Source organism: Macaca mulatta, chromosome 18 (genome assembly GCF_049350105.2).
Source record: "Macaca mulatta isolate MMU2019108-1 chromosome 18, T2T-MMU8v2.0, whole genome shotgun sequence".
NCBI lineage: Eukaryota > Metazoa > Chordata > Mammalia > Primates > Cercopithecidae > Macaca > Macaca mulatta.
The window spans coordinates 66,224,373-66,240,634 of record NC_133423.1 but is presented as its reverse complement, the minus strand read 5'-3'; the positions used below and the strand labels follow the sequence as shown (position 1 = coordinate 66,240,634).

At 40.7% G+C, this 16,262-nt stretch overlaps 1 protein-coding gene across 1 annotated transcript in view; it reads left to right on the top strand.

The window, feature by feature from the left end:
- The window catches only part of PSMA8 (proteasome 20S subunit alpha 8), a 56,681-nt gene extending 44,253 nt beyond the window's left edge, over positions 1-12,428 (top strand). The window contains exon 7 of the mRNA XM_015121708.3: positions 12,000-12,428. Within this exon, the coding sequence (XP_014977194.2) occupies positions 12,000-12,092 (93 nt within the window). The 3' untranslated portion in view covers positions 12,093-12,428. The remainder of the gene's footprint in view (positions 1-11,999) is intronic.
- Positions 12,429-16,262: the final 3,834 nt, after the last annotated feature.

The window sequence follows — 16,262 nt, the reverse complement described above, 5'->3', positions numbered from 1 at the left end:
AAAGGGCTGTTGTCATAAGTAAATGAAATGGTGTGAGATAGTAGTATCCTTTATAGTAGGTGCTCATTAAATGGTGTTTTACAGATTGGAGGTTTGTGGCAACCCTGTGTTGAACAAGTCTATCAATGCCATTTGTCTAACAGCGTGTGCTTACTTTTTGTCTCTGTCATGTTTTTGGTAATTCTCAGAATATTTCAGACTTTTTAATTATTACTATTATATATATAATATAGTAACAATGTAATTTTTATATAATGGTGATCCATGATCAGTGATCTTTGATATTACTGTGCTAATTGTTTTGGGGTACTGTGAACTGCACCCATGTAAAACAGTGAGTGAGCTTAATGAATAAATGTTGCATGTGTTCTGACTGCTCCACTGACCAGCCATTTACCCGTGTGTCTCCCTCTCCTCAGCCCTCCTATTAACTGAGGCATAACAATGTTGAAAATAGACCAGTTAATAACCCTATAAGGGCCTCTAAGTGTTCAAGTGAAAGGAAGAGTCTCATGTCTGTCATATGAGTTTTAAATTAAAAAACTAGACTTGTTAAGCTTAGTGAGGAAGGCATGTCGAAAGCCAAGACAGGTAGAAAGCTAGGCCTCTTGTGCAAGTTATTCAAATTGTGAATGCAAATGAAAAGTACTTAAGAAAATTAAAAGTACTTAAAGAAAATTTAAAGTGCTACTGCAAGTGAACACATGAATGATAAGAAACTGAAACAACCAGGCCAGGCGTGGTGGCACGCACCTGGCCAACATGGCAAAACCTGTGTCTACTAAAAATACAAAATTTAACCATGTGTAGTGGCACGCACCTGTAATCCCAGCTACTCTGCAGGCTGAGGCAGAAGAATCGCTTGAACCTGGGAGGCAGAGGTTGCAGTGAGCTGAGATAGCACCACTGCACTCCAGCCTGGGCAACAGAGTGAGACTCCATCTTAAAAAAAAAACAAACCAGCCTTGTTACTGATATGGAGGTTTTAGTGGCCTGGCTGAAGATCAGACCAGCCGCAACATTTCTCTAAGCCAAAGCCTAATCCAGAGCAAAGTCCTAACTGTCTTCAATTCTATCAAAGCTGAGAGGGGTGAGGAAGCTGCAGAAGAAAAGGTTGGAGCTAACAGAGGTTGGTAGGTTGGAGCTAACAGAGGCTGGTTCATGAGGTTTAATGAAAGAAGCCACCTTCATAACATAAAGGTGCAAGGTGAAGCAGCAAGTACTGATGGAGAAGCTACAGCAAGTTATCCAGAAGATCTAGCTAAGACATTTATCTTCAGTGAAGGTGGTTATACTAAACAACAGATTTTCAATGTAGATGAAACACCTTTCTGCTGGAAGAAGACACCATCTTTGATAGCTAGAGAGGAGAAATCACCTCACTGCCTGGCTTCACGGGACAGACTGTCTTGTTAAGGGATAATGCAGCTGGTAACTTTAAGTGGAAGCCAGTGCTCATTTACAATCAATGGACGGCAGCACATCTATTTACAGCATAGTATACTGAATATTTTAAGCCCACTATTGAGACCTAACACTCAAAAAAAAAGATTCCTTTCAAAATGTTACTGCTTATTCACAGTCCACCTAGTCACCCAGTAGCTCTGATGAACATGTACAAGGAAATTAATGTTTTAGTGCCTACAAACACATCCTTTCTGCAGCATGTGGATCAAGGAATAATTTTGACTTTCAAGTCTTATTATTTAAGGAATATGGCCAGGCATAGTGGCTCACACGTGTAATCTCAACACTTTGGGAGGCCAAGGCAGAAGGATTGCTAGAGGCTAGAGGTTTGAGATCAGCCCAGGCAACATAGTTAGACTGTGTCTCTACCAACATTGGCTGGGCACAGTAGCTGATGCCTGTAATCCCAGCACTTTGGGAGGCTGAGGCGGGCAGATCACTTGAGATCAGGAGTTCAAGACCAGCCTGGCCAACATGATGAAACCTCGTCTCTACCACAAATACAAAAACTAGCTATGTCGTGGGGGGAATCTGTAATCCCAGCTACACAGGAGACTGAGGCAGGAGAACTGCTTGAACTCAGGAGGTGGTGGTTGCAGTGAGCCAAGATCGTGCCACTGCACTTCAGCCTGGCTGACAGAGTGAGACTCTGTCTCAAAAAAACAACAACAAAAAAAGTCCCGGCACAGTGGCTCATGCCTGTAATCCCAGCACTTTGGGAGACTGAGGTGGGTGGATTGCTTGAGGTCAGGAGTTCAAGACCAGCCTGACCAACATGGTGAAACCCTATCTCTACTAGAAATACAAAAATTAGCCAGTCATGGTAGTGGGCATCTGTAATCTCAGCTACTCAGGAGGCTAAGGCAGGATAATCGCTTGAACCCTGGAGGCAGAGTTTGCAGTGAGCCAAGATTGTACCATTGTACTCCAGCCTGGGTGACAGAGCAAGAAAAAAAAAACTAAAACAAACCAAAAAAAAAAATTAAAAAAACAAAAATATCAACATTAACAGGAGTTTAGAATAAGTTGATTCCAACCCTTATGGATGACTTTCAGGAGTTCAAGACTTTAGTGGAGGAAGTCACTGCAGATGTGGTACAAATAGCTAGAGAACTAAAATTAGAAGTGGAGCCTGAGGCCGGGCGCGGTGGCTCAAGCCTGTAATCCCAGCACTTTGGGAGGCCGAGACGGGCGGATCACGAGGTCAGGAGATCGAGACCATCCTGGCTAACACGGTGAAACCCCGTCTCTACTAAAAGATACAAAAAACTAGCCGGGCGAGGTGGTGGGCGTCTGTGGTCCCAGCTACTCGGGAGGCTGAGGCAGGAGAATGGCGGGAACCCGGGAGGCGGAGCTTGCAGTGAGCTGAGATCTGGCCACTGCACTCCAGCCTGGGCGACAGAGCGAGACTCCGTCTCAAAGAACAAAAAAAAAAAAAAAAAAAAAAGAGGTGGAGCCTGAATATGCAACTGAATTGGTGCAATCTCGTGATAAAACAGATGATAAGTTGCTTCTTAAAGATGAGAAAAGAATGTGGTTTCTTGGATGAAATCTACTCCTGGTTATGATGCTATAAACATTGTTGAAATAACAACAAAAAATTTAGAGTATTATATAAACTCAGTTGCTAAAGCAGTGACTTGGTTTGAGAAGATTGACTCCAGTTTTGAAAAGTTCAGTTGTGAGTAAAATGCTGTCAAACAGCATCTCATGCTACAAAGAAATTTTTTGTGAAAGGAAGAGTCTATCGATGTGGCAAACTTCATTGTTGTCTTATTTTAGGAAATTGCCACAGCCACTTCAACCTTCAGCAACCACTAACTACCTTGATGAGTCAGCACCATCATCATCAAGACAAGACCCCACCAGCGAAAAGATTACTACTTGCTGGAGCCTTACATGATTGTTAGCATTTTTTAGCAATAAAGTATTTTTAAATTAAGATATGTTGATTTTTTTGGACATAATGCTATTGCACACTTAATAGACTACGGTATAGTGTAAACATACCTTTAATATGCACTGGGAAACCAAAACATTCATGTGACTCAATATTTGCCTTACTGCTGTGGTCCCGAACCAAACCCACAATTTTTCCAAGGTATGCCTGTATGTGTATTCATAAACAGAGAATATCAATGTGTAGTCAGTTTTAGTCATTTATTCTGGCTTAAAGCAGCTACTGTGTCTTTTTACCTTAGATTAAAAATTTTTAAAGAATGTGGCCGGGCGCGGTGGCTCAAGCCTGTAATCCCAGCACTTTGGGAGGCCGAGACGGGCGGATCACGAGGTCAGGAGATAGAGACCATCCTGGCTAATATGGTGAAACCCCGTCTCTACTAAAAATACAAAAAACTAGCCGGGCAAGGTGGTGGGCGCCTGTAGTCCCAGCTACTTGGGAGGCTGAGGCAGGAGAATGGCGTAAACCCGGGAGGCGGAGCTTGCAGTGAGCTGAGATCCGGCCACTGCACTCCAGCCTGGGCGACAGAGCAAGACTCCGCCTCAAAAAAAAAAAAAAAAAAAAAAAGAATGTAAAGAATGTTATGTAAAGCTTGTCATTTTCTACAACTATTAAACAAAAAATTTACCTTTCACTGTAATCTTAGGCCACCAAAATATGAAGAGAAGTGAGTTTGTCAGTAGTAATATTAAGCACTTTCTCCTTCCTCTATTCCTTCTCACCTGGTTTTCGAAAATCTGTTAGAAGTTGTTTTTGGCGGCCGGGCACAGTGGCTCATGCCTGTAATCCCAGTACTTTGGGGGTCCGAGGCGGGTGGATCACCTGAGGTCAGGAGTTCGAGACCAGCCTGGCCATCATGGTAAAACCCTATCTCTACTAAAAATACTAAACATTAGCCGGGCGTGGTCGTGGGTGCCTGTAATTTCAGCTATTCAGGAGGCTGAGGCAAGAGAATTGCTTGAACCAGGAGACAGATGTTGCAGTGAGCCGAGATCGTGCCATTGCACTCCGGCCTGGGCAACAAGAGCAAAACTCCATCTAAATAAAAAAAATAAATTAAAAAAAAAAAGTTGTTTTAGGCAGACATTTGAAAATAGTTTCTACTGAAAATTGAAAATTCTCATTGGAAAAAAATTAGTTCCCATTGACCTGAGGACAAATTAAAGTAAGCAGAGGTTAATGTGTTAGAACAAACGCTTTTGTCTACAAGTTAAAACAAAACAAAAAAACTCCAACTCATAGTGACTTAAACAACAAGAAATCGTTTTATTTCACAGATGAAAGTATACACCTGCTCCAGACATAGTGTGTTTAACAACACGATGATGTCCTCTTGGATCTAGATTTGTCCTGTCCCTCCACTCTGCAATTTTCAATATTGGCTTCATCCTAAAGTTAGTTTGTTCTACTAAGGTTGATTCCTCTCATGACCACCAGAGGCAATCAGAATGATTTATTTTCCTGTTAATCTCTTATGGGAGAGGGAGAACTTCCCTAACTTTGGAATGTAAGTCCCTGCCTTTAATCTGATTGGAAGACTGAAGACATCCTCAGAACAGTCTCCAGAAGATTCTGTTTGCTGGTTGGCTAAATGCTAAGCAATGGTATAGAATGGATGTTTGGGTAATCAACCATAATGTATTCTCTAGGAAGTTTTTCAATGTCTTCAGAGTCTGAAATTGCTTAACTGAAAATTATTTTAAAATAGACTTGCATCTGGTTTTAAACCAATTTTGCCAAATTTCGACATACATAGAAATCGTCTCAATTATGTTTCTTTACAGAGTTTTAATTTGTGGATCTTGAATAACTTTGATAGACTCCACATGAAAATATTATAAATCCTATTGCATTCTCAATTTTGATAAATCTTTGTGTGGGATACAGTTCAGTGAAGTGATCAAAAGTGGAGCTCTGGCTGGGCATGGTGGCTCATGCCTATAAGCCCAGCACTTTGGGAGACCGATGTGGGTGGATCTCGAGGTCAGGAGTTCAAGATCAGCCTGATCAACATAGTGAAACCCCATCTCTGCTAAAAATACACACACACACACACAAATTAGCTGAGTGTGGTGGCGGGCACCTGTAGTCCCAGCTACTTGGGAGGCTGAGGCAGGAGAATCGCTTGAACCTGGGAGGCAGAAGTTGCAGTGAGCCAAGATCACGCCACTGCACTCCAGCCTGGGCAACACAGTGAGACTCTGTCACAAAAAAAAAAAAAAAAAAAAAAGTGAGGCTCTAGAGCTACCCTAGTTCAAATTCTAGCTCTACCATTTCCCAGTATAAACAAATTACTTCTCTGTTTCTGTTTTCTTATCTGTGGATTAATAGCCTTTCCACATATGGTTATGATGAGTACTGTATTATTAAATTAGAAAAACACATAAGATATAAGAAATGTACTGAGTAGTATAAACCTTTATTTTTTGATCCTTCTTCTTAAGCTGATTTTAGCGGTGGACTGGTTTCCTAGTTATTCTCTGACCTGTCCTTGGCAATTCCAGTTGTATCTAAGTTACTAAGAAGTAAATAGTATTTACTAAATATGAAAAACATGAAATCTCTTAATTTTACAAATGTACTTCTTAAATCACTGACTATGAGCTGAAATTTTAACACTTTGACAGGAAATAGTTTGACTTAAGGTATATAAGTAGACTTCTACAACTTCAGTTTCTGGCATTATGCTGGATTAGGTAATATAAAAACTCTTCTGCTGTAAAACACCAGGACAATCCTAGATGAAATATAACTAGTTCTTTAAAGACATAACTGAGCTTCTGCAAGAACTAAAAGAAAATCCCCAGGGACCAAAAATGAAAAGTACACTGAAAGCCAGAGGTAAACATTTGAACTAAACTGCCCTGGAGAAGGATACTTGTCTTCCCTAGCCTAGGAAGTTGGATATAAACACCTATTTGGGGCCAGGAATCAGTAGAAAGGTAGAACTTTAAACATTATCTCATTTGATGCCAGGATTCTTCCATGAAAAGATGGACCAGGCTGGGCAGGGTGGTTCATGCCTGTAATCCCACTTTGGGAGGCCAAGGCAGGCAGATCACCTGAGGTCAGCAGTTTGAGATTAGCCTGGCCAATGTGGTAAAAACCCATCTCTACTAAAAATACAAAAAATTAGCTGGGTGTGGTGGTGTGCACCTATAGTCCCAGCTACTCAGGGAGCTGAGGCAGGAGAATCGCTTGAGCTAGGGTGACAGAGGTCACAGTGAGCTGAGATCACACCACTGCACTCTGGCCTGGGCGACAGAGTAAGATGCTGCTTCAAAAAAAGTGAGATCTGAGCAGTGGCTCACACCTGGAATGCCAGCATTTTGGGAGACTGAGGCAGGAGGATAAGTCCTTATTTATCAATAATAACATTGAATGTAAGTGAACTAAACTCTCCAATCAAAAGATATAGAACGACTGAATGGATTTAAAAAAAAAAAAAAAGACCCAATGATCTGTTGACTATGAAAAACATACTTCACCTATAAAGATAACCATAGACTGAAAATAAAGAGATGGAAAAAGATATTTCATGCCAATGGAAACCAAAAAAGAGTCAGAGTCGCTATACTTATATCAGAAAAAATAGATTTCAAGACAAAAACTATAAGAAGAGACAAAGAAGGTCACTATATAATGATAAAGGGGTCAGTTCAGCAAGAAGATATAACAGTCTTAAATATATGTGCACCCAACACTGTAGAACCTAGATACATAAAGTAAACATTATTAGAGCTAAAAAGACAGATAGATTCCAATACAATAATAGCTAGAGACTTCAACACTCCATTTTCAGCATTGAACAGATCTTCCAGACAGAAAATCAGCACAGAAACATCAGCCTTAAACCGCACTGTAGACCAAATGTATCTAATAGATACTCACAGAGCATTTCATCCAACAGCTGCAGAATATGCATTCTTCTCCTCAGCACATGGATCATTTTCAAGGACAGACCATATTTAGGTCACAAAATAAGCCTTAAAATATTTAAAAAATTGAAATAATATCAAGCATCTTCTCTGACCACAGTGGGGAAAAAAAACTAGAAATCAATAACTAGAGGAATTTTGGAAACTATACAAATACATGGAAATTAAACAATATGCTCCTGAATGACCAGTGAGTCAATGAAGAAATTAAGAAGAAAATTGAACATTTTCTTGAAACAAATGATAATGAAAACCTAACGTATCAAAACATATGGAATACAGTGAAACCATTACTAAGAAGGAGGTTTATAGCTATAAGTACACACATCAAAAAAGAAAGGACACCAAAAAAAAAAAAATAGGTGTTCCATGTTCATGGACTGAAAGAATCAATGTTTTTAAAATGTCCATACTACCCAAAGTAATCTACAGATTCAATGCAATCCCTACCAAAATACCAATGATATTCTTCACAGAAATATAAAAAATAAAATAAAATCTATATAGAACCTCAAAAGACCCAGAAGAGCCAAAGCTCAAAGCTGCCCTAAGCAAAAAGCACAAAACTGAAGAAATCATATTGCCTGACTTCAAATTATGCTACAGAGCTATGGTATCCAGAACAGCATGGTTCTGGCATAAAGACAGACACATAGATTAATTAAACAAAATAGAGATCCCAGAAACAAATCTACGTATCTATAGTGAACTCATTTTCGACAGAGGTGCTAAGAACATACACTGGGAAAAAGTCTCTTCAATAAAGGGTCTGGGAAAACTGGATATCTATATGCAGAAGAATGAAACTAGACCCCTATCTCTCACCATATACAAAAATCAAATAAGAATGGATTAAAGACTTAAGCCTGTGACCTCAATCTATAAAACCACTACAAGAAAACATTGGAGAAAATCCCCAGGACATTGGTCTGGGCAAAAAATTCTTGGGTAGTACCCTACAAACACAAGCAACCAAAGCAAAAATGGACAAATAGGATCACATCAAGTTAAAGAACTTCTGCACAGCAAAGCAAACAATCAACAAAGTGAGGTGATAGCCCACAGAATGGGAGAAAATATTTGCAAATTTACCCTCTGACAAGGCTTTAATAACCAGAATGTATAAAGAGCTCAAACAACTCTATAAGAGAAAAAACAATAATCTGATCAAAAAATGGGCAAAGGATTTGAATAGACTTTTCTCAAAAGAAGACATGCAAATGGCAAACAGGCATATAAAAAGGTCCTTGGGCTGAGCTCTTGCTTGTAATCCCAGCACTTTGGGAGGCCAAGGCGGGAGGATCCCTTGAGCCTAGGAGTTTCAGACCAGCCTGGACAACACAATGAGACCTTGTCTCTATAAATATAATAATTTAAAAATTAGCCTGGTGTGGTGGCGTGCTCCTGTGCTCCCAGCTACTTGGGACGCTGAGGTGGGAGGATCACTTGAACCTGGGAGGTCGAGGCTGCAGTGAGCCACAGTTGTGTCACTGTACTCCATCCTGGGCAACAGAGCAAGACCCCATCTCCAAAAAAAAAAAAGGTGATAAACATCATTGATCATCAGAGAAATGCAAATCAAAACTACAATAAAATATCATCTCACCCCAGTTAAAATGGCTTATATCTAATAGACAAGCTATAGCAAATGCTGGCAAGGATGTGGAGAAAAGGGATCCCTCATACACTGTTGGTGGGAATGTAAATTAGTACAACCACTATGAAGAATAATAGTTTGGAGATTCCTCAAAAAACATAAAATAAAAGTACCATGTGGTCCAGCAATCCACTACTGGGTATATACCCAAAAGAAAGGAAATCGGTATATTGAAGAAATAGCTGCACTCCCATGCTAATTGCAGAACTGTTCACAATAGCCAAGATTTGGAAGCAACCTTAGGGTCCATCAACAGATGAACGTATGAAGACAATGTGGTACTTATACACAATGAAGTACTGTTCTGCCACAAAAAAATAATGAGATCCTGTCATTTGCAATAACATGGATGGAAGTGGAGATCATTATGTTAAATAAGGCAGGCACAGAAAGACATTGCATGTTTTCACTCATTTGTGGAATCTAAAAATCAAAACAATTGAACTCATGGAGATACAGAGTAGAAGGATGGTTACTAGAGGCTGGAAAGGGTAGTGGGGGGTAGGGGCAGGTGGGGATGGTTAATAGGTACAAAAAAATAGAATTTATAAGACCTAGTATTTGATAGCACAACAGGGTAACTATAGTCAATAACAATTTAATTGTACATTTGAAGATAACTAAAAGAGTATAATCAGATTGTTTGTAACACAAAGGATAAATGCTTGAGGGGATAGATACCCCATTCTCCATGATGTGGTTATTATGCATTGCATGCCTGTATCAAAATATCTCATGTACCCCATAATATATATACCTACTATATACTCAAAAAATGAAAAATAATTTTTTGAAAAGGCTTTTTCAGGCTAGGTGCAGTGGCTCGTGCCTGTAATCCCAGCACTTTGGGAGGCCGAGACAGGCAAATTGATTGAGCCCAGGAGTTTGAGACCAGCCTGGGCAACATGGCGAAACCCTGTCTCTATGAAAAATACAAAAGTTAGCCAGGCGTGGTGGTTCACACCTGTAGCCCCAGCTACTCCAGCTGCTGAGGCGGTAGGATCGCTTGAGCCCGGGCGGCAGAGGTTGCAGTGAGCTGTGATCATGCCGCTGTACTTCAGCATCAGGCAACAGAGCAAGACCCTGTCTCAAAAAGGAAAAATAAAATGAAAGATGCTTTTTCAAAGGAGGAAATTATTTCTTCCCCAAGTAATACCACACCACTTTATTCAGGTTTTTATTGTAATGATCTATTTATATGCCAGTTTTTTTCCACTAAACTGTGAACTCCTTAATAGCAGGTAAGAATTATATTCTTCCACTTTACTTTCAGAACCCATGGAACTCCCAGTAATTGCTTGATGGGTAAATTCATTTCATAAACGTTCATTTCATAAAACGTTCAATTAACATATTTTATGTAGATTATTGACAAATACAGATTTTCTGACACACATCTTTATAGGTGAAATGGAAAGAGTTCTGGAGTTGAAATAAGAATCAGAGACCTAATCTTTAATCCTTCTTTAATCTTTGGTCAAATATAATTCAGCTTTGTGAATCTACATTTTCTTATATATAAATTCTAGTGATGGACTAATTACTAAAATCCTTCACATCTCCAACATCTTTGAAAACTTGCCTTTCCATGAAGTTGATCATTTATCAATTTAATAGATACCTCTTTTTGGTATTAAGATCATTACATTTAGATTTTTGTATTCACTGAAGTTAATAATTGCTGTCTTGGCCAGGCATGGTGGCTCAGGCCTATAATCCCAGCACTTTGGGAGGCTGAGGCGGGCAGATCATTTGAGGTCAGGAGTTCAAGACCAGCCTGGTCAACATGGCAAAACCCCGTCTGTACTGAAAATGCAAATCTATCTACTAAAAATACAAAAATTAGCCAAGAGTGGTGACACACACCTGTAGTCCCAGCTACTCAGGAGACTGAGGTGGGAGAATCGCTTGAACCCGACAGGCAGAGGTTGCAATCACATCACTGCAGTCCAGCCTGGGCGACAGGGAGAGACCCTGTCTGAAAAAAAAAAAGACAAAGAAATTGGCAACCTGGCCGGGCGCGGTGGCTCAAGCCTGTAATCCCAGCACTTTGGGAGGCCGAGACAGGCGGATCACGAGGTCAGGAGTTCGAGACCATCCTGGCTAACACAGTGAAACCCCGTCTCTACTAAAAAATACAAAAAACTAGCCGGGCGAGGTGGCGGGCGCCTGTAGTCCCGGCTACTCGGGAGGCTGAGGCAGGAGAATGGCGTAAAAACCCGGGAGGCAGAGCTTGCAGTGAGCTGAGATCCGGCCACTGCACTCCAGCCTGGGCGACACAGCGAGACTCCGTCTCAAAAAAAAAAAAAAGGAAATTGGCAACCTGGTGTCGAACCCCTGACCTCAAGTGATCCGCCCAACTAGGCCTCCCAAAGTGCTGGGATTACAGGCATAAGCCACCAGGCCTGGCCAATAATTGCTGTCTTATAGCCACAAGCATGTAACCTTGGATCTACTTGTGAACAGTACAACAGAAAATCAAACTACACTGCAAATTCTTACAAAAATAAAACCTTTTTTGCTTTCTACTTACAGGACATAAAGTAGTGTAAATTATCTTTTCCCATCTCATTTGGCTATTCTATAAACTGATCAAATCATTAAACCCTATCAGAGAATCACACAGTAGGGTGCGGTTTGGAGAGTTAAATGAGTCTTTGTTCATGAATAAAATTAAGCCTCGCATTAAAATGTTTTTGGAGCTACATGCACATATAGGAATATAATGCAGTATCGCTTTTTGCCCCACTTTCTTTTTTAGCACAGTGATAGTAGAAATGTCAGAGATCTGGCTTTGCCCGTAATTGTTATTGCTCTTAGACTTTTAAAATGCTTCATTGTATATTTGAAGTTACAAAATATAAAGTTATACATAGAAAATATAAATTTATTAAATATTGGAATTCTTCATATTGTAAATATTTAGATATTATTTGTATAATTGACATTTGATCTTTAAATTTTTTTCTCTTTTCAGATGTTTAGTGCAAAAGAAGTTGAATTATACGTAACTGAAATAGAAAAGGAAAAGGAAGAAGCAGAGAAGAAAAAATCAAAGAAATCTGTCTAATTCTTAGGATGACCACTGGGAACTCTTAATGTTTTGTTTTATTTTACTGCCTGAGGTTGTTTAGTGAAATTTTAGAGGAAAACAGTTACTTTGAAGCATTACATGTAGTACTCGTGTGATGTTTGGAAATGCCAGATCGGTGGCTGTCTTCATTCTACTACATAGTCAAACATAGGTTTATGTGAAGATTTGCTTTGAAAGGGAATTTCAGTAATTGTTGAGAGCAGTCATAATTCCACATAAGCCTGAGACTCTATAATTTGTCCAGTGTCTTACTTATCTTCATATATGCAAATATAATTTTTAAAAATTTTTAATTAAAAAATTTAATAATTTGGTGATGTTTGAGTATTGACTATCAGTTAAGGACATAGCTATTCCAAATAAACTAAATATAATATGGAGTTGCATTTCTCAAAGAATGACAAAAGCATCCTTATTTAAGAACTGATGAGTTCTTAAAATTTTGTCAGAGCCTTCTTCATTTTACAATATTTCATTATTTTTATTTTACCTTTTTCATTTTACAAGTTGCAATATACTGTTTTGTTCATGGAACAAATGTAGGCCGAATTCAAACATGCAATTAAAGTATGAGAAGAGCTTCTAAGGGCATCTTAACAGGATGCTACATGAAAATAAGGAAATAAATTAATACATGTAACTTTTAGTTTAGATTTTTATTTTATCTCAAGTATGTCCAGTGTGTTTGGTTTGTTACATGTTCCATGAAATATCTGAGTATTGGTATTGTGGTAGGCTTATTGGGGGAACAAGAAAAATATAAAAAGTGATCTCTGCCCACAGAGGATTTAATCCAAATGGTCCACAAAAGGAATGTGCTTAATTCTTATAGTGAGTTTATATTTTTGAAAATAAAGGCTAGTAAATATTCTTTCTATTGTTTTAATTAATTGTTTATTTATTTCAGAGGTGAGGTCTCACTATGTTGCCCAGGCTGGTCTCAAACTCCTGGCTTCAAGCAATCCTCCTACCTCCATCACCCAAAGTGCTGGGATTACAGGCTGAGCCACTGCACCCGGTCTTAACGTTCTTTTTTGAAAACAAGGAAAGAGGTTGAGATTTTGCAGAGGAATGAAAATAGTAGGGGAAGGCCAGGCGTGGTGGCTTATACCTGTAATCCCAGCACTTTGGGAGGCTGAGGCTGGCGTATCACTGGAGGCCAGGAGTTCAGAACCAGCCTGGCCAACATGGCAAAACCCCGGGTGGGTTGGGGTTGGTTTGGGGATGAAACTGTTCCACCTTAGATCATCAGGTTCTCATAAGGAGCCCGCAATCCCTCGCACTTGCAGTTCACAACAGGGTTCACACTCCGATGAGAATTTTGTTTGTTTGGTTGGTTGTTTGTTTGAGACAAGTCTCGCTCTGTCACCCAGACTGGAGTCAGTGGCGCAATCTCGGTTCTCTGCAACCTCCGCCTCTTGGGTTCAAGTGATTCTCCTGCCTCAGCCTCTTAAGCAGCTGGAACTACAGGCATGTGCTATCACGACCAGCTAATTTTTGTATTTTTAGTAGAGACGGGGATTTTGCCATGTTGGCCAGGCTGGTCTTGAACTCCTGGCCTCAGGTGATCCACCCACCTCGGCCTCCCAAAGTGCTGGGATTACAGATGTGAGTCACCGTGCCTGACCTCCTATAAGAATTGTTACTGCTGCCGCTGATCTCACGGAAGACAGAGCTCAGGTGGTAATGCTCGCTCCCCGCGTACCCCACTCACCTCCTGCTGTGCAGCCGGGTTCCTAACAGGCCACGAACTGGTACTAACCCACGGCCCTGGGGTTGGGGACCCGCAATCTAAGGGATATGGTTGCAATTCCATCCCTTATTTTTTTACTTGACAAGTATTCATACAATACCACAGTCACTGCATGCCAGACACTGTTTAGATTTCTTTGCAAATATTAACATTTAATTATCTTAACAACTCTGAGACAAGTTTTACAATTTATGCCCATGGTGCTGATGCTTATAGTGCTTTGCCACCACAAGTGTCCATCAGAATGGAAACATTTTTCATTGCTCACCAATCTCTCCCTCACAAGGATGTATCATGAGAAGGAAGAGGTTTTTTTGAATCTCACTAGCTTTATTACTCCTGTGACTCAGTTCTTCTTAGTTATCAGAGTCTAATTGGGTTTAGCTCAGCTGATTTATTCTACTTTGGAAATCACAGCATTGTTTTGGTCAGGTTTCACTGATCCGTACAAAATGATTTTCTGTTTAATATGAAGTTCTTTTGTTTGTTTGGTGTTTTGTTTGTTTTTAGATGAGGGCTCTGTCACCCAGGCTGCAGTAGAGTGATGCCACCCTGGCTCACTGCAACTTCTGCCTCTCCGGTTCAAGCAATCCTCCCACCTCAGGCTCCTGAGTAGCTGGGACTACAGGTGCTTGCCACCACACCCTGTTAATTTTTTGTATTTTTAAAATAGAGACAGGGTTTTACCATGTTGCCCAGGCTGGACTCGAACTCCTGAAATCAAGAGATCCACCTAACTCGGCCTCCCAAAGTGCTGGGATTACAGGCATGAGCCACTGTGACCATACCTAATGTGAAGTGTGAACCAAAAAAAAAAAAAAAAAAATTCAAACGTTATTGCTATTTAAAACGTTACTTTGGCCAGGCACGATGGCTCATGCCTATAATCCCAGCACTTTGGGAGGCCAAGGCGGGTGGATCACCTGAGGTCAGGAGTTCACAACTAGCCTGACAAACGTGGTGAAACCCTGTCTCTACTAAAAATACAAAAAAAAAAAAAAAAAAAAAATTAGCCTTGGCCGGGTGCAGTGGCTCACACCTGTAATCCCAGCACATTGGGAGGCCGAGGCGGGTGGATCACCTGAAGTCAGGAGTTCGAGACCAGCCTGACCAACATGGAGAAACTCTGTCTCTACTAATAATACAAAATTAGCCAGGTGTGGTGGCACATGCCTGTAATCCCAACTACTATGGAGGGTGAGGCAACAGAATCTCTTGAACCTGGGAGGCGGAAGTTGTGGTGAGCCGAGATTGCGCCATTGCATTCCAAACCTGGGCAACAAGAGTGAAACTTCACCTCGAAAAAAAAAAAAAAGCCGGATGTGGTGGCACATGCCTGTAATCCCAGCTACTCAGGAGGCTGAGGCAGGAGAATAGCTTGAACCCAGGAGGTAGGGGTTGCAGTGAGCCGAGATTGCACCACTGCACTCCAGTCTGGGCAAAATGAGCGAAACTCCATCTGAAAAAAAAAATGTTACTTTTACTGGCCAGGCAAAGTGGCTCATGCCTATAGTCCCGGCACTTTGGGAGGCCGAGGTGGGCAGATCGCTTGAGGTCAGGAGTTCAAGACCAGCCTGACCAACGTGGTGAAACCTCATCTCTACTAAAAATACAAAAAAATCAGGCAGGCGTGGTGCATGCCTGTAGTCCCAGCTACTCAGGAGGCTGAGGTAGGAGAATTGCTTGAACATAGGAGGTGGAGGTTGCAATGAACTGAGATTGTGCCACTGTACTACAGCCTGGGTGAATAAGCGAGACTCTGTCTCAAAAAATAAAATAAGACAGGGTGCAGTGGCTCACACCTGTGATCCAGCACTTTGGGAGGCTGACACGGGTGGATTACCTGAGGTCAGGAGGTCAACACCAGCCTGGCCAACATGGCAAAACCCCATCTCTACTAAAAATTCAAAAAATTAGCTGGGCATGGTGGCGGATGCCTGTAATCCCAGCTACTTGGGAGGCTGAGGCAGGATAATCGCTTGAACCCGGGAGGCAGAGGTTGCAGTGAGCCAAGATCGCACCACTGCACTCTAGCATGGGCTACAGAGTGAGACTCTGTCTCAAAAATTAATTAACTAATTTAAATGTTACTTTTATTTTACCAAGAGAAAATCCCCCAATATTCAAGTACTTTATGTTTTTTCTCTCTCATGTTGCCACGGTGAGATGATCACAAACATTTGATTTTAGAAATTACCTAAACAACTTATCTTTCCAGCATTAGATTATGGTTAAGTAGGTAGACAGAAAAATCTGTCACTACAGGTATGGAAATGCTGGATAACATCTAACAAATATGTTTTTAAATACATAGGTAAGGCCAGGTGCAATGGATCACACCTGTAATCCCAGCACTTTGGGAGGCCAAGACAAGAGGATCACTTGAGGCGAGG